General features: G+C 40.5%; 2 protein-coding genes across 3 annotated transcripts in view; both read right to left on the bottom strand.

The window, feature by feature from the left end:
• ssh1b (slingshot protein phosphatase 1b) overlaps positions 1-13,768 on the bottom strand; it is a 31,209-nt gene extending 17,441 nt beyond the window's left edge. The window contains exons 1-8 of one of the 2 annotated variants that reach the window (XM_006788871.2): positions 13,330-13,768; positions 11,891-11,928; positions 7,014-7,114; positions 4,901-4,965; positions 3,962-4,083; positions 3,818-3,886; positions 3,405-3,470; positions 2,166-2,360 (exon numbers count right to left, since the gene is read on the bottom strand). In XM_006788871.2, the coding sequence (XP_006788934.2) occupies positions 2,166-2,360; positions 3,405-3,470; positions 3,818-3,886; positions 3,962-4,083; positions 4,901-4,965; positions 7,014-7,114; positions 11,891-11,928; positions 13,330-13,410 (737 nt within the window). In that variant the 5' untranslated portion in view covers positions 13,411-13,768. Of the gene's footprint in view, positions 1-2,165; positions 2,361-3,404; positions 3,471-3,817; positions 3,887-3,961; positions 4,084-4,900; positions 4,966-7,013; positions 7,115-9,653; positions 9,776-11,890; positions 11,929-13,329 lie in introns of those variants that run through there. The other variant, XM_035907036.2, reaches the window with a different exon arrangement.
• An 895-nt stretch (positions 13,769-14,663) lies between these two features.
• Positions 14,664-21,761, bottom strand: LOC102786345 (synaptic vesicle 2-related protein-like). The gene is made up of 16 exons (XM_006788872.3): positions 21,644-21,761; positions 21,312-21,442; positions 20,481-20,566; positions 20,311-20,409; positions 20,145-20,216; positions 19,929-20,053; positions 19,773-19,836; positions 19,562-19,687; positions 19,349-19,477; positions 19,170-19,243; positions 18,756-18,832; positions 18,566-18,670; positions 16,975-17,086; positions 16,788-16,869; positions 16,597-16,686; positions 14,664-15,307 (listed from the first exon to the last, which is right to left on the bottom strand). The coding sequence occupies exons 1-16, from the start codon at positions 21,703-21,705 to the stop codon at positions 15,107-15,109; spliced, it is 1,635 nt and encodes a 544-aa protein (XP_006788935.2). The 5' UTR covers positions 21,706-21,761; the 3' UTR covers positions 14,664-15,106.
• Positions 21,762-22,038: the final 277 nt, after the last annotated feature.

Here is a 22,038-nt window from a genome sequence, read left to right on the forward strand (position 1 = left end):
AATCAAAACATAGAGGCCCCTGCTGTGGTCAGTAAGGGATAAAAAGGGTGTGTTTTACTGTTATTTTAGCATCAGCATTATTGTTACATTAGAATCATATAACAAGCATTGCATTGAACATTTATTGAAGCTATTGACATATTAACATTTGTATTACAGTGATTGTTATAACCCCATGTTAATCTTCTATTTACAGGTGTCAAAAGTAGTCAACAAGTTCATGTTGAAGTGAAGTTCATATTAATACAGGTTTTGTTTGTAGACGATTGTGAAGACGCAGGCTCTGGGCGGAGCCAGGTGTTGAACAGATCTAACATGACAATTAAATTGATTTCATTCCCTAACACAGGATAACAAAATTGGAGCAACGACACTGGATAGGAGAAAGTCTGATACTTTCTAAGATATGAGCTCACTAACCTTTTCTTTTAATTTTTTAGCTTCATTGAATGGACACATGTTAGAATTAGAAATGGCTAATTTGTTTTTTATGTCTTTTATTAGAATGAGTGGTTTTAATCATTTTTATATATATATCTTGCAAATGTGCTTATAATGAGTTGGCACTCGGTCTTTTGAAGGTCATAAGCTTCGTTCGGCGATAGTCCGGACTGATAAAGTGTAAGAAATGCCTTGAGTGCAGCGGGCTAAATGCAAACACGCTTACACACACATACACTAAAGTAGGATAAGTCCTTGGGACATTCTGAATATTCTAAACAAATTCTGAACCACCAAAAGATCAGTAGACAGCAACATTAGATTGTTAGAGCTAGGAAGAGAGGTGTTTTGGTTTTCTGTCTCTTACAGAGAAAAGAACAGACACCAGACGAGGTCACAGATATACGAGGATCCTTTGCAGCAGAGACAGACACGGTGACTGCTGAATCATCAACTGGGTTCAAGTGTCATGGCATTTTGGGCTCCAGTTAGTCACCTAAAAAGGATGGATCAAATAAACACAGCAATAACCACGAAGGGGTTGACGGAAATCCAGGAACACCACACCAACGACGTTCGAGAAGCTGTTGGTCATAAGGAGAACACCTTTCTGTTCCTTTTCCTGGGGAACACAGCTGTGATCCCAGAATACACAGATCATTGTTTGAAATCGGGGCAGAATAATCCCCTGATTTGTGCAACGACTGAAGGGTTGTCTAACCCCTGAGGTTGAAGGAAACAAGAGCAGAGAATAACCGACTGGAAGACACTGGTGCCTACAGCAATAAAATAAAGGTTAAAAGCTCCTCGGACAGAGGTTCTAGTCCGAGTACGTTTGGAGGGTATAAGGTAGCACCGAAATAAAGCTGTGGGAGAACTGGGGAGTGATGGGAGTATCATCTGTACCTACTATTGTTGTTGTAATAAAAGTTTTCTTGCATCTGAACTGCGTAAACACAGAGGTCATCTCACATATGGTTCACCCAACAGGGGGACAAAAGGCCTCAGGAGTAAGGAGAAATGAACCCGGCAACACTGGATTGCAGGGTGTAAGTGAGCTCTTTAAGTCTAAAGAGCTCATCAGGGGGAATTGTGGGATTATGATATTATTTTATGCCATGTTAGACCCCTAATTAAAGATTGTGAATTATTATGTAGTTTCAGTTTGCATTATGCTCCTGAACTAGAAGAAGGTGATAATTATTACATTTGGTAAACTGATTTGCATTACATTAGACTGTTGATTTATTGTGAATGAATGATATTGTTTTATGATGCATTATACTGCTGAGTTATAAGAAATACTGTTCACAGAAAGTCATCGTCTCATTTGTCTGATTAGAAGAGAACAGAGCATACTGCCCCATCTCATCAGGAGCAGATAAACAGGGAGCCAAGGTCGTAGCTTAGGCGCTGTGTGAGAAAGAATGTTTAGGCTCTGATGATTAGGTGGGGGCCACTAGAGGCTATAAGAGTTTGATCAATGCTCCACCATTTTGAGATCTGATGCTGTCTGTTGTATGGTGTCCATCTCCCACGCGTGTGTTCATTAAATCATCGTTTGACTTGACCCGGCCGGACCAGTGTGGTTATTTTGGGTTTTCCTCTTGTATCCATTCCCAATATTTGAATCCGTAACAATAATTAATTAGTACTGCATGACTTAAAAGATGTGCCCGTTTTTCCTTCATTGCATGAGGTGAGTTGCTATGCTGGGTACTCACTGGTCGACGAACATGGTGGGAGAATCAGACCGGGTGCTCTCCAGGTCGGTCATAGCATTCCACTCATTGATGCAGCTTTGCTCGGAGGTGATGCAGCTCTCGTAGAAGGCCATCCATGTGAGAGCAATGCCCCCTGGGAAGTAGTTGAACCGGCGGGACACCTCGCATGCCTTATGGAGGACCTGCAGGGCGGACCTGCAGGAACATGGCGCAAACTTTTAACTGCTAAAGATCCCCATTGAACAGAAGGGAAACCTGCACATTAATGGTAATTCTGTCAGCTGACCAGAAGGTGGCATGTGAACGCTCACATACACACAGAGTGTGGTAGGAGTGTCATCAGTGGAAAACAGACTCAAATATATAGAAGGTAAAGTATCTAAACAAGATGTATCCAGAAGATTTTGGTAGCCATCAAAAAGCTTCTGACATAATTCTGAGTGAATATTTGACCATCAAGACCTACAAGAATTGGTTCATTTAAATTGGTCGTTTTTAAGCGTAATCCGCTGCTTTCTTCATTCCAAAACGAGTTTTGAGCTGTGGTTTGAATCATTATCCTGTTATAACACCTAACTAACTGTGTCTAAGTTTCAAATGTCTGGCTGCTGATTCAAGTTTGAAGTTGATTAAACCTTGAATGAAGTTGAGGAATTGGGAGATAGTCCTCCTCCTTCATTATTTCATCCACACTGTGCAACATAACAGCAGCACTGGCAGCAAAAAGGCCCAGAACACGATGCTGCCACCACCATGGTTGACAGCTGCTGCAGTGTTCATGGCAAGATTGAGGTTTGATGGTTCCTGGGTTGTTCCTGAACGTCCTAATCAATTTCCTCTCATCTGAGGGTGACAGTCCGGGTCTTCTTCTAGACTGTGGCAAAGCAATGCCACATCTGAATAACTTGTACTTATGTACAGTTGTTTGAACTAATGATCCTAAAATCTGCAGATGTTTAACAATGGCTTCAACAGACTTGTGTAAATTCACAATCTTCCTTCTTAGATCTTCACAGAGTTCTTTGAAGTTCTTCATTTCTTATATTTGATATTTGTTGATATTGTTAATAATTACAAAATATCAAAATATATTCATATGTGTGCACCTAATTTCCAAGAAATCCTTTAAAGTCTCAAAAATCACTGGTAAGCAGGTAAGCAGGTCTGAATTACACAAAAATGTTGGGTATATCGGCGTATTAACACAACCCCACTTCTAGACAGACATGAAGAACTCACCACATGGCCTGCACAGACACAGGCTTGAAGACATGTGACCGCCCTGCTGTGCTCACACTGAAGCCTCTAGTGAAGAAGAAGAAAAGGCGGAGAAGGAGATTAGTTTGGATTGATGTGAAGAGTAACGAGGGGGATGTAAACACAGACTGGACAGGGCTCGTCCATGGGGTCTATTCAGGACACCAAACAGTGGAACATTCCTCCAGCTTACAGAGGCAGGGACAATGTTAACAGGTCAGCAAGAACTGTTATTACACAGAGGAAAAAAATATCTGTGTAACTCCCTCCACTGCCACTGGTGGGCGCTAAAGCCTAAAGAATAGGCTCGAACCCTTGTCTCACATTTTGAAGTGATCAGAATGAAAACATCCATTAGTGTTTTTGTTCTCTGCATGTGGCAAAGTGAAACTTACCCATCTCCATCTAAATGTATGTTGGTATCGCTCCACAGCGGCAGCACCATCCCAATAGAGCAATTCTTACTGTAGATCACAACAACATGAGGTTAACAAATCTCATTAAAACAGGTAAAATGTGCATGTGCAGAGACTAATTACCTGTCCTTATCTATAAAGTCCATTCCCAGGACGACGTTTTCCTCTGTATCTTGGTGGCCAGTGGTGTAGATAACCACCATATAGCGCACTCGATCTGTCCAGCTGCTTTCTAACCGCACAGCCTGCACGACAAAAGGAGAGACTGCAAAACATTGCATCTGGACTCTACAGCAGTACTGCTGGATAACAATAAAATGTGGCCACATTCTGGATTTATTCTGCAGATTTGATTGGGTAAAAACCCTGGCTCTTTTCAAAAATGAAACTTTTTTGCAAGCTCAGGAACAACATCTGTGTTTTTACATGTTTGCAATCCCAGGTGTTTGGCCTATTCCTGCTCTTCTATTATTTTTTTGTTTCATGGATGGATGGATCTGCCATCACAACAATGATCTACACACCAGTTCTTTACCGTTTCTCTTCCTTAAGAATAGCTTCTTGACAGCCACCACTGAGACCATTTGTCATGAGGCAGTAGTGAACAGTACATGACACTACAAGTTTTTGGCTAATAGCTCTGTGGGAATCACCTTGTTAACACAAACATACAAATTTAAGCCTGTCAAACTGTGTTATCCGTGACATTTTTCATAGATGCATAGATTCTAAACAAATTGGAACGTATTATGTACTTTCTATAAAACATTTCTCTGAAAATGATCAGGTGTAATGACTGGACTGAAAGTGAATGAAAAGCAGCCAGTGTCCAAACATAACCCTTGAAAGACCTTCAGAAAGCCTGGAGAACCTTTGAAGCTAAATATAAAGACAGGTGATGGGGCTCAAGACTTTTGCACATTACTATAAAAACACTTGTTAACCAGTGGAGCAGGTCTTTACTTTTAAGTCTCTGATTTCATCTTTGCTGAATCAAAAAAATGAAACGAACGCTTCCAGCAACAAAAACAAAGCAACACATGGCAACATCTTTGTACTGACCAGCTTAATGCGATCTTCAGACCGGAGAATCTTAAACATGACCTGCAGATGTTGAGGCAAATCACCTGAAAGTGAAACACTGAGACTGTGAAATGATTCAACAACAATGCCTTTAACATAATTCACATTTTTCCTCACGTGGGAACTGATTAAACTGCGTTTTGCATGCCAGACTGGCTGAAGGTCAGCGTCACAGTGTTGTCGTCTGATATGGACAGGATTTTGCTTGGTTACCATGGCAAAGAAGTGGATTTCATGCTTCTGTATGTTTATTTGCATAAAATATAACAACTGAAACTAACAATAATCAGCTGACAGACATACTGAAGATCGCACTAACAATATAGATAATACACACTTTAATCAGACATGAGCTTTAGAGACGTGATTTCTGGACTTTCCGAAGGTCAACTACAAACTGACCATTCAGCTTTTTCTATTGTTTTCTTCAGTGGGAGGAAAGTTTTGCACATTTTTCACAATGAAGATAAATCTAAATTGTTTAACCTCCCAGCTGTGCTGAACTCAATATTTAGCGGAGGCTTTTACAAACTGACTTGACCTTTCCTGCCCTTGCCCACAGTTTTATAGACACACACAAAAAATACAAAAAGTGTTAGTGAAAGAGACTGGCAGAGAGACAAGCACGAATGTCAGTCACTGATTGAGCTGAATGGCAACCTCACACAGTTTCAGTCTGTTAGGTTCATATTTCAACAGTTTTTAAACACATTTCCAAAGACTTTAAACAGAAATTGCATGAAGGATTGTTTTGAACTATGGAGCATGAAGACATTATTTTAGGTGAGTCTAATAATTAAACGGTGAAGCTGGAAATGAGCACAAGCACACAGTTTGAGATTTGATCGTTCTTCCCCCAAAGGGACGGAGTTTGTAATCGACTGTTTGTTTGTCTGTCTGTCGGTCTGTTTGTTAGCAGTCTAGCATCCACAGTTTTCAAGATATCATTTTCTAATTTTGTGTGATGGCAGACGCCAACAACAGCTGATTTAACTTTGGTGAAAAGCAGGTAAAGGTCACCCCAAATGTGAAAATCAGTAAAAACTTTATGCCACCCACAATTGTTTTTATGGATCGTCTTCAAATTTCACAACAATATTCTACAGCTTGGGGGACATGAGTACCTAGGCTGGCTAAGCATTTCCCCATAACCTTATTGTTAGTGCCCAGTCAAATTTTATCATCCTTAAAGGTTATTTTTTTTGCCTCTTTTAGATAGTGTAGCAATGTGAAGACAGAAAACTGGGGAGAAAGAGAAGGAGAAAACACTCAGCATGTGGACACGCTCACCCAAAAACTATCAAAGAATCTGTATTGAGTAATATATCTCATGAAAGAGCATGCAGAGAGCTGTACAATGCCGCTTTTATATTTTAAATACCACACCCTACAACATTACAACAACGCCATAAAGTTTAGCAACTGGTTCAGCGACAACCGCATTATTATAGCTTAAAGTCTAAAGTTTTTACAGTTTATAGAAGCCAAACGTTTCAGCCTATTCTGCTCCAATCAAAGATAATAAAAATAATAAATTTTTAGGGCCTTTGACCAAGAAAAATGTCAAAGGCCCTGACCTTTGACCTTGCAGCAGGTCATAGGTCAAAGGTCAGGGCCACACGAATTAGGAAAAAGCTTCATTTTCCATTGAATCATACTTTAATGTTTTTATTGGGGGACATCAGCACTTTCTTTGTTTTTTCTTTAAAACAATATAAGGTTGTTTGTCCAGACAACATTATATGACACAAAAAGATTAATATACTGCACTAGATTTCCATAGTAACAATGCTGGCGTCATCATAAAAACATCAAAGTTTTAGCATAACGCTTGGCCTTATGGGGGAGTTGTGCCCTCTGAGTGCTCTTGTATGAAACAGTCTATGTAAGCCTGGCATTGAACTGCAGGGCTCTTCGGGTCAGACCGAATTATGTGATGCTTCAGACTAAACACAAACGAAACCCACAAACATGGAGAAAAGACTCGGCAAATACAAAATTGCTTTTGTCTGGGGTCTTGTTTGTGCAGTGAACATGGGTAAAAGAGAAAAGACACAAAGTTTTGTGTGTTTTTGCGTGACTCTGTTCCCACCTGCATGTTTGTGGTGGGTCGGGGTCTTTGGTCCTTGCGTGCTGCCACCTTGCTGGAGGAAGAGGGCAGCTCCTTTGACCATGAAGAAGCTCTCGCTGAGGCTGAAAAGTAGATGTGCAAAAGAAATTCAGTGATGCTGATGCCTGGACACAACTACATTTTGGCCATAAGCAGCCTAATTTTTCATTCTATACCCTAAAATCCAACCACGAGAAATACTGAACTTTCATCAAATGGCAACAAGTTGGGCTGCATGGTAGCGCTCACAGCTAACCAGCTCATGTATGCCAAGCTAAAAGTCACAAAGAACGGACTGCCTCGTGGAAAATCTGTTGTGCTGCAATACGTTTAAATTATCTCACTTCCTTGAAAAACATCACATCTATTGCACTTTAACTCCATTCTCAGTCTTTATTATTATTATTAGTATTATTAGTATTATTAGTATTATTATGGACTGAAATAGAAAAAGAAAATGGCATCTCCTCCAGTATTTTATCATGAAGGATTTAAGAAAGTGAATTCAAACGGCAAAATAAGAGCAGAACAAGAGAATTCCCTCCACAGCGTGCATAAATTCCCACCCTGGATCCAGAAGGACGTCACAATTTGGATAACTCAGTTATTTTCTGGAGAACTACAAAATGATATCTGACAGTTTCTCATATTTTACTCTGATATGCATTTGTGAAGATGTATTATATAGACAAATCTTCAGGTAAACCATGCAGTCTGCCTTTACAAACACTTGTGAAAGAAAAGGTTGTTCTAAAGAGGTCACTGAATCCCAGCGTGTTACCGTAACACGACGCTGCTGTTGCAACAAGTCAGTTTGTGGATTTTTTTTAATCCACTACTGACTGTAAGTTGAGCAACTCAGCCAATAAAGTGGCAGACCACAAACCCTTGAAGAGCAGGGTCACTGAGTCCTGATGCATGAAAGTCTGCTGACTCAACATCTGCAGAGAAACCTCCTCGGGTATTAACATCAGCACAGAAACGGTGTGCCAGGAGCTTCATCGCATGGGCTACGGTGTTCGAGCAGCTGGACCAGTACCTTTGTCCAAAATGGCGTAAATTAAGTTGGTTTTTTTTTACTTCGTCTTCAATGGTAAAAGAATCCTTTCAAAATTTCCTGAATTCACAGCAGCAAACACACCAACCCCAAAAGTTAATCCCCTTTACACCGGGCCAAGCTCCACCTCTGTTTCAATCTTACTAACAACAGACTGACAACCTCAAACAATCACATAGCCTCACTGGCAGATGTAACTAAACTAAACCAACAGCCTTTAGAATCAAATGAAAACAAACAAACAAAAAAACATTTTTTCAAATTCAGCTCTGACATTACTTCGGCGCCATCAGCTGATTTAAACCAATGTAGTTCAGCTTGAAAACACACTTTAAACTTTTTCTTAGTAAGAATAACAAATAACAGTTATAAATCAGAAAAGACAATGTCAAAAATTGTCAGCGTACTTTCAAAATATAAACATAAATGTAAAAGTTTGGTGATAAGGTTGTTAAAGCTGAAAAAAAACTTCATAAAATTCAACCCTAACTGTGCACACAATGAGCCATCATTGAGCCATTATTCTGAAAAGACTTCTTTTTTTGCTCTATACAATATCCTGTACTCTGAAATGACGTCCTTACAGTCCTCATTTCATTACAAAATCCTGAAGTCCAAAGTGATTCTGTTTACTAAAAAAAACAATGATTTGGCTTTAACTGACTGACCTGCTGTAGTTTTTGTAAACAGGTGAGTGCAGATACTCCATTGTGTTGCACATGTGGCCAAATTTAAGCTGAAGTCACACACCAGTAAAGTATGAAAGGCCTGTCAGGACACAGCACACAGCGTGAGCAGGTACTTCTCTTATTTAGTCCTGTTTGGATCACTGAGCAGGACGGATGGCTCATCGGGGACTGAAAGTCAGCAGAGTCCTGATCCAGCACATTTAACAGCCCTTAGTTTTAACAGTAATGGTGACCAGACTCCACTTGATTGGGTTTGTTGACCTTTATGGACCTCACACATACACACACATACCCACACACACACTCAGCTATCTACATGCACTCAAACGTTCAGACTTCCTCTGCTCGGCCCACCTGTGCTGAATGAAGCACTCCTGGGTCATGACATTGTTATGAAGGCTGCACTACGCAGAAGGAGAGCTTCAGCGTATTTTCTCACACAGAACAGTGTGTAGCTTTGTTCGACCACAGTCTCATTCCTCTCTTGACCAAAAACACACAAAGCCTGGTATGACTGAGTGGGGCCATCACATGGCCTTTTGTTTCAGCTCCACTGCAACGTGCTATCATTAATCCTCTTCAACTGTATGTAGAAGACGAATGAGATGAAGTCACGGAGGATTTAGCTTAAAAAACAGAATCCCTGAACAAATTCACACCGTGACCGGGTAAAGGACTGAGCACAAAGAAAAACTCAATTCTCAACCATCAGAATAAGATTTAAGATGTAGATTTTAAAGCCGCTTCTCCCACAAATGTTTTCATGACTTTAAAGTAAAAGAGGTCACGTATTCTATACTGCCACTGTTTGCAGATTGTTGCTAATACGAATCTAGTATACAGAGTGATCTTGTTTGTGCTGCTGTGAAGACTTACATGCGGCAGATCTCCGTCCGAGTCCAAGTAGCTTTCTCCACAAAGTGAGGCAGCACGGTGAGCATGTCTTTATTTGAGGATTTTATGACCAGAAGCATCTTCTCTCAGTCAAAACGCCCCACTCCCTCTTATTAACATCTACCTCTGCACAGCGTGTTTGGGTTGAACCTGCTTGTCCTTCCTCTCTTCCCCTTTCAGCTTTCTTTCCATCCCAAACCCTGAAACCTCCGGATCTGTGCCGCCGGGTTCCGTTCAGATTTGGCTCCCCCGTCTCCTCTTTCACAGTTCGTGATTCAGCAATCGGCTCTCCGTATGCAACGCCCGGCCACAATACCATCATTCATGCCAGGGAGGGGAGGGCGCACGGGGGTGGGGGGTTGTTACTTGGCGTCAGTCTCAAGTTTGACATGCTGAATTCTAAATTAAGACTACACGCTGATGAATCTGCGAACCGCGGAGAAGCTCAAAGCATGATACGACTGTTTCAACTCTGACAAACCCACACACACAAACACGAGCACACACACCAACGAGCACAAAGGCAGTCTGTGCCAAAGCTTTGCTGACACAAGTCATGATTTTTGTGACGTCAAGTTGATTAAAGAAAAGCCTCGTGACTGAGCGGGGACAGCGGTTTATGCGCTCTGTTATGCAACGGAGTGCGAGAAACATTTTTTAAAGCCTTGTCAAGTTAAATCAACTGTTCGTCCAGCAGATTTTTCTCCTTGACAGCTCTGAAAAACCGGGGCCAAAAAACAAACATAAATATGTGACTCATTATGACTCACAGGCCACCAGGGAAAAAAATCTAATAAATAGCATTAATGTATAAAATTTAATAGCATTAATTTTCCTGGTTCAGTTTATTTACTTTTATTTAAATCGTTTCCATTAAAGACACACACAAAAAAACTATTAGATGCATTCATTTTGCCATTAATGTATTCATGCATTACTGCATCATCTTGCCGCTGCAGTGATTCTTTTGTGTGTTTAAATAGTTCGCCATGATGGATGGAAAATCTGTGATATACAATTGAAATATGTAGAAAAAAGGATTTTCAGCTTGTTAACAAATTATTCAGTAAGGTCATATGTCACACGCTGAGTATGCATGGCATGTGGGAATTCTTTCCTCCCTCTTTTTATGAATTCATCTTCAGGAACTCTTTTGCATTGCGTTTACTGCTGATATTCCCACTGCAGGCCTGATGAAAATACTATTAAATACAATAATTATCATTCATCATTTAAAACCTTCCTTTTTAACTCTCTTTTTTGAAAGTATACATTTTTTTATTAATGTTTACTATCCATACCGACAAACCCTTCCTGACATCTAGTATATTATCTATTGCACAGAAGCATTTGGCAGAAATTCAGCAGGCGCCTATTAAAAAAAAACTAAAGATACACTAAACATACCCAAATTACGATCGGACCTGTTTACTTCCTGCGTTTCCGTGCAGTCCAAGTTTGATCTCTAAAATATTTTTCAAAACAGGCATACAAAGTATTTTTACATGTGACTAAAGTGCACCTATAATGCTTCTCCTTACATCTTTTACAGTAATATAATCGCCACAGTGGAGGCTGCTCATGCTAAATGTCACCAAAGGTCAGCGTATATGCAAGTAAACACTCCTGGCTCTTTATGATGTCAAACGGGACTTCCTTATATGGCCATATCCGACAAATAGCCAGGCTTGTACACAGAAACCCCATCCACCCACTTCATACCTTCTGTTTGTGAGAGGGAGCCAATAGGAAAAAAGCTGGCTTAAGGACAAGGTGACCTTAAAGGGAGAGGTGCTCAAGCAGCTTGTTTCAGGCAGTGGAGGTGAATGTACGAATGCCAGTACATAATGAAGCTGAACGTTAGCCACTCTTTTCCTGTCAGCTTCCTGGGACATAGCTGAGATGCTGACTTCCATCATTACAGCTGTTAAGTCAGTGTCAGGTTTGCTGCCTTGTATGTACTCTATTTTAAGTAGTGCAAATGCATCTGAAGTCAACTATCCTTAGCCTGATTCTCCTTAAATTGGTCCAAAAACAAAGAGAATTATGTGCTATATTACAATTTCAGATCTCATTATAACAACAGTATGATATGCATTGTTGTTCAGAAAACAAGAAAAACAAGACCACTATAAGAAACGCAATACTTTTGTATTCTGCTATAAATGTCGTCTCTAGAGAGCTTCAAATATGTTAAAAAACCTAAAAAAGTGTCTTACCTCTGATTATTTTTCCTCTCATCATCGCTTCCGAAATCCTGAAAGACAAGCACAAAGAGCGAATCTGAAACAGCATACAGTATATTTATACTAAAAAAAATAAAAACTGTGATGATCATGAACAGTGGAACAGTGGGAAAGGAACAGAACTATTTCATAACAAGGATAAAGTTAAGAGTGCTTTGCATTAAGAAATGCAGGCACCAAACACACATGGACCACACGCTTGAGTATCCTGCTAAACAGATCACACAACTACAACTGAGAGGATTTTACATTTTGTCTTCGAAATTTCTGAATTTTTGGCTGCAGTTGCTCTTAAATAAGTTGAACGTCTCAAGGACCATGCAGAGATGGAAAAAAGAATGCCTGCGCCACCTGCTGGCCATCTCTCTGCAGCCTGGTGAACTAATCTGCTATGAAGTTGCAAAGAGCTAGCAGCTCAATCCTTAGGACACCTTCAAATTTCTGGAATAAAAAACGAAAAACGAATTCAGACACACACACACGCACACACACACGCACACACACACTTATTTCTCCTTCCTGCCGGCTGACTCTAGCAGAATAGTGATGGTGAGATGAAGCACCCACCTATCTTCAAAGCAAGGCTTGTCACTGCTTATTTTTGTGCCTCAGCCTACTTCTGAGCGCATAATCCACTTTCCTAAAAACCCAGAAAGTGGCGCACGAGCACAGATGTTAGGATTTCACGTGGATAAAAACGTCCAACAGTGCTCCATCTCTAACTGACGCCCCTGCTTTCACAGGTGGAGGTTTAATGCCTCCAGCCTCCAACTCCACTAAGTCAGCATCACTTCTCCACGCAACCCGACTAGAACCAACAACCCTTTTTCCTGCTATGTAACTTGGAAACAAGGAGCACGGAGCTGATCGGTTTGTCTGCGTGGTGCTGCGCGGGATTTGACGTCTCGGTGAGGGCCAAGCGCATTTTCATGGTGCAGTTATGGATCTGACCTATTCTGAAATTTCTAGAAGTTCGCAAAAACACTTGGCTCGCTCTCCCCACATTTAAGGACCTCCTTCCCAAATTGGTGACCGCACTACTCGCAAATAAAAACCTCGGCAACACCGAGACCTGCGAATGTTTGTGCAGCAGCAAAACGAGCACTTTGTGTCTTGACAGCTAAATCCGACAGCCCCCCTCCGTCCCCTCCCCCTCTGCAGGATTTTTGTTTACAAATCCCCTGCCACAGTAGCCACAAACAACTCCCTGTTGTAACAATATGTCAAGTTTGCAGCACACAAGCGCACACATTTGGACGCACGCACTATGACGGAAACCAGGTTAACCCTTTCCTGCAGGATATCAAACGCAAACGCCACCCAACCTATGTTTTACACACTCCCGTGGGCGCATTCTTGGCGTTTTCCCCCTCACACACACAAAGACCCAGCCCCCCGGCATTTCCACTCACCTCCCCCGCACTGCTGTTGGTCGTGCTAGCCGACGATGCTGCACTGGGGGTGGGAGAGCGCTGCAGTGTCACCAGAGCCATGGTCAGTGAGCTGCAGGAGAGGAGAGGAGAGGAGAGGAGAAGGGAAGGGAGGGGAGGAGGAGCGCCTATCCGGGAAGATGCGCCGCTGAGATTGTCGCTGTCACCGGGGAGAAAATGCCTAGTCAGACTCTCATCCAGCAGCACCTGACTCCACTGCCCCGGCCGTGCTCCCTTTCGGTCCTGCTCCGTGCGTCCTCTGCGGTTACCGGAGTCCTCATGGGCGGAAAGTGAGAGAAGAAAGAGTTCCTGGGTTTTCGTTCCGCGCCAGCAGCAGCAGACTCTGTGATTTATTCGCTGGTGTGCAGACAGACAAACAAAAACACATCGCAGGTTGCAAGCGGGGCAGAAATGACATGCAGCTTTGCCGGATGCCTGTGATTGGCTGGCCTAGTTCGCGTATGCGCTGTCATTGGGCCAATGTTGTCAAGGTGACAGGCCAGACTAGGAACTCCCAAAAACAAATGTTTACGATATTTAATGATAATTATAAAAATGTGCTCACGTTATGAAACATAGTGTTTGTGAGAAGACGTTTTTTTAAGACAACAAAAAACAATTAATTTTATATTTATTATATAATCTCATATAATATTTATAGATGAAAATATTACAGAAAACCTTTCTGCATTAATTGGTAAGAAAATGTACCAAAATAATACCTAAAAATAAATATTAATTTTTATCAAATGTCAAGTAAATTAATACTTATTTTTTCATAATTTTTTGTCAAAAAATGCTCATGTTTACCATTTATTTTTTAAAAACTGCAAATATGTATACATTTTTATTCCCCCGATTTCCCACTGCAAATAATGAAGTGTATTTCCCTAATTTGCATACTGATGAAAAAAAGTATAAAGAAATCTATAAGAAAAAATGTAGATGCTAGGTTTTAGAAAATGGGAAGTAAAGGATAAATTGTCTAAATAAATACATTTAAATATGAACCAATTAAATATAAACTTGAAACAGATACTAGGTACAAATGAAAAGTATGGGTTTTTATACATACAATGTCATATTACCCATTTATGGAGTTGTTTATGTAGATTTATTTTTAGCCATTTTTGTCCTCCATATCACCCCAGACTACAACTAAAAATGGGCTTGACAGAATTTTATTTTTAGAATAATTGTTAACTAATTAGAGTTGCAACACGATTGTTTTCACTGCTGATTTATTTTTTTTAAATTTTTTAAAAAAAAAAAGACAATCCTATATCTAAGACTGCTGACATACAAAATGTGCCTCCTTTAAATAATTAATCTTTTATAAAGATCACAACTGTGAGCAACTAGAACTTGTGAGGAAGAAAGCATTCTTTTACATTCTACTTTACACATAAATAAATACAAAGAGCAAATCTGAACCCACACCGAGTAAAGCCATAGACCCCCTGTATCAGCAGCATGGGGACAAGCCATTAATATTTCCAGAATGTCCCTCTGTTGCCTCTTATTGCCTAAGTGGAAGACTGAGTAAACAAACCAGTCCAAGTGTTCTTCCGCTCTCATTAGGCCAAGCCTCAATTGTCACTCCCCGTCTGTAACGAGAGTCCCCCCTGCTGTTCTTCACCCATCGTTGCGCAGATGAGTCTACCCATCGTTAAACTGACAACCAACGTAACTGCAGGAGACCGGAAGGTGGGAGAACAGGTTTTACACTTTCTTTTTTATTATATTCCTGCCTCATCCATCACTGGTCTGCGGAGCCCGTTGTATTATCTGACTCTCTGGTGGTGGAGGTCGTCTGCCCTCCAGTCTCCTGGCCGAGACTGGACTCCTGCAGATTCCTTCCCAATGTCTCGATGGGCAGCAGCCAAGATGCAACGCCAGCCAGCAGAGAGCAGCTGCAATACACCGACAGAGTCAAATACACAGACGTCCTGAGCAACACCTAGAACCAAAACACAAAAAGTGAGAGGCCAAACAGAGAAAAACACACCTCTTAAATAATAAAGAGCCTGACTGGACTAATTTAAATCTACCACAAGTCACAATATTGTCAAACTATTATATAGTTTATGACATTCTTTAAATAATCATTGACAACAATGTTGGTTTTTGAACTCTAGTAAAACCATGGAGAAAGTTCCAAAACTTGGGTGTGTCGAAATGACACAGATGCAGATTCACAAACATGTAAGCAATGCATTACGTAATCCCACCCACACAGTTTCACTGATTATTTTTCTTGGATACTTGTTTTTAGCCATCAGTGATATAGATACAGTCTTTTGGTGAGCAACAGTAAGAGCAGACATTTCAATTTACAGTTTAATTTAAGAGGCCTATTGTAATGCTTTTAATATCCAATATGAGGTATGGAAATTATCGCTGCCGCGCTGGATGCCAAATAATATTATTCAGCCGAGTTGAAAACGAGTCACACTGATTCAAAATTTAGAATAACCGGACATTGTATTAGGTACACTTGCTTGTACTGGGTTTGACCTCCTTTTGCTTTAACATTCTTCAGAGATTTTGGCACGTGCATGACACAGTTGCTGCAGATTTGGCAGCATCTACATCCATAATGTGAATCTCACATCCAAAAGGTGCTGAGGTCATTTGAGTACAGTGCACTCAATGTCATGTTTAAGGAGCCAGTTTGAGATGATGAGCTTTGTAACATGGTGGTGACATTACCCAGCTGGAAGGAGCTATCAGAAGACGGCAGTGTGGTCATAAAGGGATGGAAATGGCCAGTTGTAACAAATGGTTTGTTCGGTTTGTTAAACAAGAACACCCATTTGCATCAACCTCGTCCATAGCTATTACACACTTAATCAAACAAACCACAACACAAGAAGATAAAACAAGTAGGTTCCTCTTATACAGACAGCACCAACAACTATGCCACGGTCAAGTCACTTAAATCATCTTCTCCATTGTGATGCTCGGTTTGAACTTTAACAGGCCATCTGGACCATGTCTACATGCCTACATGTCACATGATTAGCTGATTAGACATTTATGCCAATAAATAGCTGAATAGGTTTAATTAACAACATGGCCATTGTGTGTATGCATTGTACTATTGCTGTTACATGTAATAGAGAACCTCACATCTTAGACCTTTAAGAAAAAAAAAGAATTTCATTTAGAAGATAGATTTGGACAAAATTTACCGAAAACATTTTATTAGCTTGTACAAAAACACAAAAATAGGAGACTGCTTCATACCTGTGCCACAAAGGGTGTAATCAGCGCACCCAACCTGGCCATGGCACTTGACGTTCCCATTGCTAAAGCTCTGTTTTCTGTAGGGAACACCTAAACAAAAGAAAGAAAAGTCAGTGAGTACAGTTTGTCCAATTTGACCTGTCTGAAAAAACAAACAAACAAAATCTGCTAAATTGAAAAGTGATACGTACTTCTGGTGTGTAAACAAAAACAACTTGGTATCCACCAGAGCTGAAGGCTCTGGCAATGAAGATAAAGATGGTAAGGGCTCTCCTGGATTAATTAAAAAAAAAAAGTTACAAATCAGCCTGGGAGTTTTAATGTCAAGCATGTTTGGGTTAGCTGCTGTTGTACTATAATATTAAAAAACAAACGTACCTCCCAATGCAAGCGTATAACGGTAGAATACACAAGGAAAACATGAGGAAACACAGTGCCATGCTTTTCTTCCTGCCGATATAGTCAACTAGTAGAAGGACGACTAAAAGACCTGAAAGCAACATCAAAAACAAACGATCAACGACTGCACTCAACAGTGAAAGATGGAGTCATTCTCTTAAAGAGCACTTTTTTTTGTATCTCGTTCTCTTTATTCTGAGAATGTACATGTTTGTATGCTATACTCTGCCCACCTTCAAATCACTGAAAAACATCAAAGCATTGTCTTTAGTAGGCTTTATCAGACTGCGTATTAAAGATTGTCTTTGAGGTCTGAAAAGTGATATTGAATTGTATTAAGCATGCATTCTGTATAATGGCCAGCAGGGGATGCCTCCTGTAGTTACAAGCAGACTTATAGTTGCATGGAAATCTAGAGGAAAACAGGCCAAGGGACTCTTTCTGTATCCACAGTCAACACTTTCCTGATGACTTTGTGGGCTCAAACGCTAGCTTCACGTCTTACAATAATACAGGATACTTTTTTTATGTGGGCGGTGCCTAACAGCGACATTGCCGTTGAAGAATAAAGGGTACGGTTGAGTCGGCTTTTACCGCCATTTTTATGATATATCAGTCCAGGATCACAGAGATTCACAGATTATATAGACGGAGATGTTGCAGCCGTTTGAAAAGATTACCCAGCGTTCAGTGTTCCTCAGTTTCTCACTCCTCTCTTCACATTCAGTTTCAAAACACCAATACGGGGACAGAGAAAATGCCCATCTTGAAGCTTCACAATGGGACTTCCCTAAGAAATGAGTGATGTCATAGTAGGTTCATCTATCTTTAATACATACTCTTGTTGATTTAAAAAAGTAGAATAAGGATGAACCACTCCCATGTGGTGTCTGGAAGCGAGAATAATCCCTGTCTCTGTCTAAGTCCTCACAATGAACATAACAGCGCAACAGTCTTTTTCAAAAAGACAAAATTATTATTTTGTGTGGCCGAACTAGACTTCACAACCTGCCTAAACTGATGTTATGCCCAGTAAACACAGTGAAGCGCGTATGCATGCCCATCCCCATCACTCTTGACGGTGTCGTGTTGTGTCTCATTTCTAACTAAAATTATTTATGAAGCCACACAATTCAGCTGCTCCTAAATTTCAGCTGTCTTTTTTTTTTTTTATTTGTACCTAAAGTCTAAAAATCACTTCTGTAATAAATGCACATGCTTCCAGCTGATTAACTGTTAAGCTATTGCAGCTCAGAGCCACTAATCAATACACTGCATGTTGATCTGGACATGAACAAAAGGAAAGGTGCATGCCCACAATTAAACACGGATTAAAAAACATACATTTCTTTATCAAAGTTGAAAAGAAATTAGTATTTCAGGGACATTTTGAAAACCAGTAATAGTTTTCAAATTCACTGTTTGTTTGCCACTTTTTCTACAGTATAACTACTACTAAGTTGATGGGAAATTACCAAAAGAAATGGACATTTTCTCTATGTCAGCTGTCAGACTTTCAACTTAACTGCACACCACGCCTCTGACAGACTGCAAGCAGCGAGTATTTTACCTGGGAACTCAGCCAAGGTCGTCCATAAAAGATCTTTGTAGTCGGCTGACGTTAAATATCTACATTCAAGACTGCAGTCTGGCTCAATCTTGGCTCCTTGGGTCACTATAAGGAAGCATTTGGGATTTGTTGTAATTCAACAATTGAAAACATTAAAAGCAGCTCTGCACAAAGGAAGCTGTAAACATACTCGCGCACAAATCTCCAGCTTGGAACAGCTCAGTTGTCAGCAGGATAATCCCGTAATAGGAGAAGGCATTCAAAAACCTTTTGACAAAAGTAAAAAGATCATTTTTTTTAGAACATTAGTTCTGCGAGAATTTGAAAATAAAGCATTTAATATGTCAATCAGGAACTACTGTTACTCCCCCTTGCATTAGGAATCACATCACATCCAGTCCACACAGAGGATTTTAAGTATTGTTCCTGGTTACCTGTATACAAGTCACTATAGTAATGGTAATGGTATAACTGCCACAACAACAACAAAAATCGAAAACTTGATAAAATAAGGCCACGATGCCGAGCTGGTAACCACTGATATAAAAATGATTCCCTTTAAATAGAGAAGGCTTATCTTAGAGAGTGTGTCACTTAAGCTAACCATATAAACCACAGGAGCAGCGTGGTCTTCCAGTACTCAGGAGCAAAGAGATCTTTGAACCGTCCACGTTCATTCTGAGTAATTAAAGACAAAAATAGAAAGTAGACATTTTATTTTGAACATTTAAGCACTGCATATATTTAGATTCATATCCAGCAAAAATAAAATCTCATCCCCACCTGATTATAAGCGATCAACCTGCCTTGAGGCAGGGTCTTCCCATTCTCTTTAGCAATGCGCGTTAAGGTTGCCATGGCTTTTTCTCGTCTTCCCGACAGCACATCAAAACGAGGACTCTCCGGCAACCACTTTGCAACACAGAAAACTGAGCTGATTGACTTTCAACTTTTTTTCTATTTTGGCGGACCTCTACCCATCGCAGCCATACTTACAAAGCAGAAGCAAACAAAGATTGCCAATGGTACTGTAGATAAGCCGAGCAGCCACCTCCAACCCAGATCAGGCATTACCATCAAGGCCAGGAGGACCTCAAACACAGCACCGATTGCCCAGAATGCCTGATGCAGACAAACAGTTAGGATGATATAGTGCAGTGCAGCTAATCATATCAAAAGAGAGTTTATAAGACAATGACCGCAGTACCGCAATCAGCATAATGCAGATGCCTCTCGCCTTCATGGGAAGGAATTCTGAGTACAGCGTGACCCTAAAACAAGATTAAATCTTGTTTTCTTGGATATCGCTCATTAAGGAACTACTGATGTATCTTGTTATGCATGAAGGAAGAATCAAACTTACGACTGAGGAGCTCCTCCAATACCAAAGCCTACAAGGCCGCGCAGGAGCAAGAGCCAGCCATACGCTGGAGCAAAGGCACTCAGCAGGCCGTAGTACAAAGTCCAGCACATACAAACTTTCAGACCCTGTTTAGCACAGAAACATATACAGGAAATACATGAGATCGTTTACAAACCTCATGAAATCATGTATGAGAATCATAGATGTGAGACTCACTACTTTTCTGCCATACTTGTCGGCGACATTTCCCCAAATCGGTGAACTGATCCCCATCCCGATAAAAACCACCTGTTCCAAAAAAAAAAAAAGAAAAGAAAAAGGTCATTGACTGTTATATAATCAAAAATCTCTAGTAAAGCAATAAAAGGTAAAGGGACTTTACCGATGTTATGAGTGCCACTTTATAGCTAGGGAGCCTCCACTCACAGTGCAGCTGGGGCCCCAAGATGCTGAGGATCATCATCTCCATGGCATCTGCTACCTGAGGGAGAGCATCCAGTTAGAGATCAGCACGTTGATGAAGCTGTTTGGGCTTATTTTAAGATTTATTACCCATGACAGTCCAGTGAGGAAAGAGACTTTCCACTGAAACTTTCCAAATCCGATGGCCTCCAATGCATCATCCACTGTAAAGGTTTCTGTTAATAAAACACATCGGTCACTGCATGATCAGTCTCAGAAACAAAACAGACATAAACAGATGTCTGCAGAATCACAAAGGATCAAGAAGCAGAGCAAGCACAAATTAATAGCATTAACATCAAGTCTCGATGACCGTTCATGTCTTTAAAAAGCCAGGATAAGATTCAGACACAGGAAAATAAAAGAAATTTAGACTGCGAAAAGAAGCGAAATCAGGCATTTGTGTTTTTGACTTAGCACTCCTAGATATCAATATGTTAATTAATTAAATGTATAGATGTGCAATCTTTCCTAGTTGCATATGGTTATTACCAAGGACTGCCACACTCTGAGAACCCTGGCATTAGCATGTTATTCAGTATCACACACTCAAAGGTCATTTTACATCTTGGACAGTGTGCTAAATTCACAAGGTTTTTTCAGCACTGTTACACTTCATTGCCTTGTGAAAATATATAATAAAGAAATCAAATTTGATGCATAACAGATTAAAACAAAGCAGTTCTTCTGTTTTTATGTTTTAGGCCAGTTAAAAAAGGACATGGCCAATATAAGATGAGTCTACTTTCATGTGTAATTAACCCATATCCACATTTACATTTATCAAAATCCAATCCAGCTGATCAACACTGCTACAAAGGGTCTTTCTATGTTAATAGTTTCTAATGCCCTTCTTACTTTACCGCCACCACAGTTCCACACACAACAATTAAAACAAAATAACAATTATATTGTACACACCTTCGGGTTTATTAGACTCAGAGGCGGATGAAGACTGCGTAGCCTCTGCGTCAAAATTTGAAGCTATGGTGCAAATCTCAGCGTCTGTGGCCTGGTCCTCATCAGTTTGACCTACAAAATCTGCATCACCCCTAAGTGCCATCACACAGGAAGAAGACATGAAAAAAAGTCTGTCTTTCAAACATACCAAAGTTTGTCGTTAAATACATTTGCACTTAGCCCTGTGGCTCACACTCCGGTATGTAAACATAGCAGGTGCTTCCTTGAAACAGCCAACTTTGATGAGGTTACAAAAGCAGGAAAGCTAATATTTTTCGTGTTTTTCTCTTTACCACTGTTCAGAGTTTCTCCAGCGCTTGTAAGAGATCTTGGCTGTTTTGGGCCAGTTGTCCATTTTGTCGTCACAGAGAGCACTGAGTTCCAGCTCATAGCGCACAGGTGATTTGCGGACAAACCTGCTGGAGCAGTCACTTCAAGTTTTCAAGGAGACACCCAATCAGAGAACAACACCCGCAGGGCGGAGAGGGGAGGGGTTAGAGCAGGAAGCAGAAGTGCCGTGTGGTCAAACTGTCTTCTGGTCAAAGAAGCGATCCCATTGGATTAAAACGAAGTACTATCACATAATTGATCAATATCTTTAAATAGATTGTCAAAGGAACCGGAAGAAATATTCCAAGACTTTTATGTCCCCACGAAATCTTATTTGTTGTTCTAAAAAAAAACAAAA

The sequence above is a fragment of the Neolamprologus brichardi genome, chromosome 7 (genome assembly GCF_056152115.1).
Source record: "Neolamprologus brichardi isolate AB-2024 chromosome 7, ASM5615211v1, whole genome shotgun sequence".
Classification (NCBI taxonomy): domain Eukaryota; kingdom Metazoa; phylum Chordata; class Actinopteri; order Cichliformes; family Cichlidae; genus Neolamprologus; species Neolamprologus brichardi.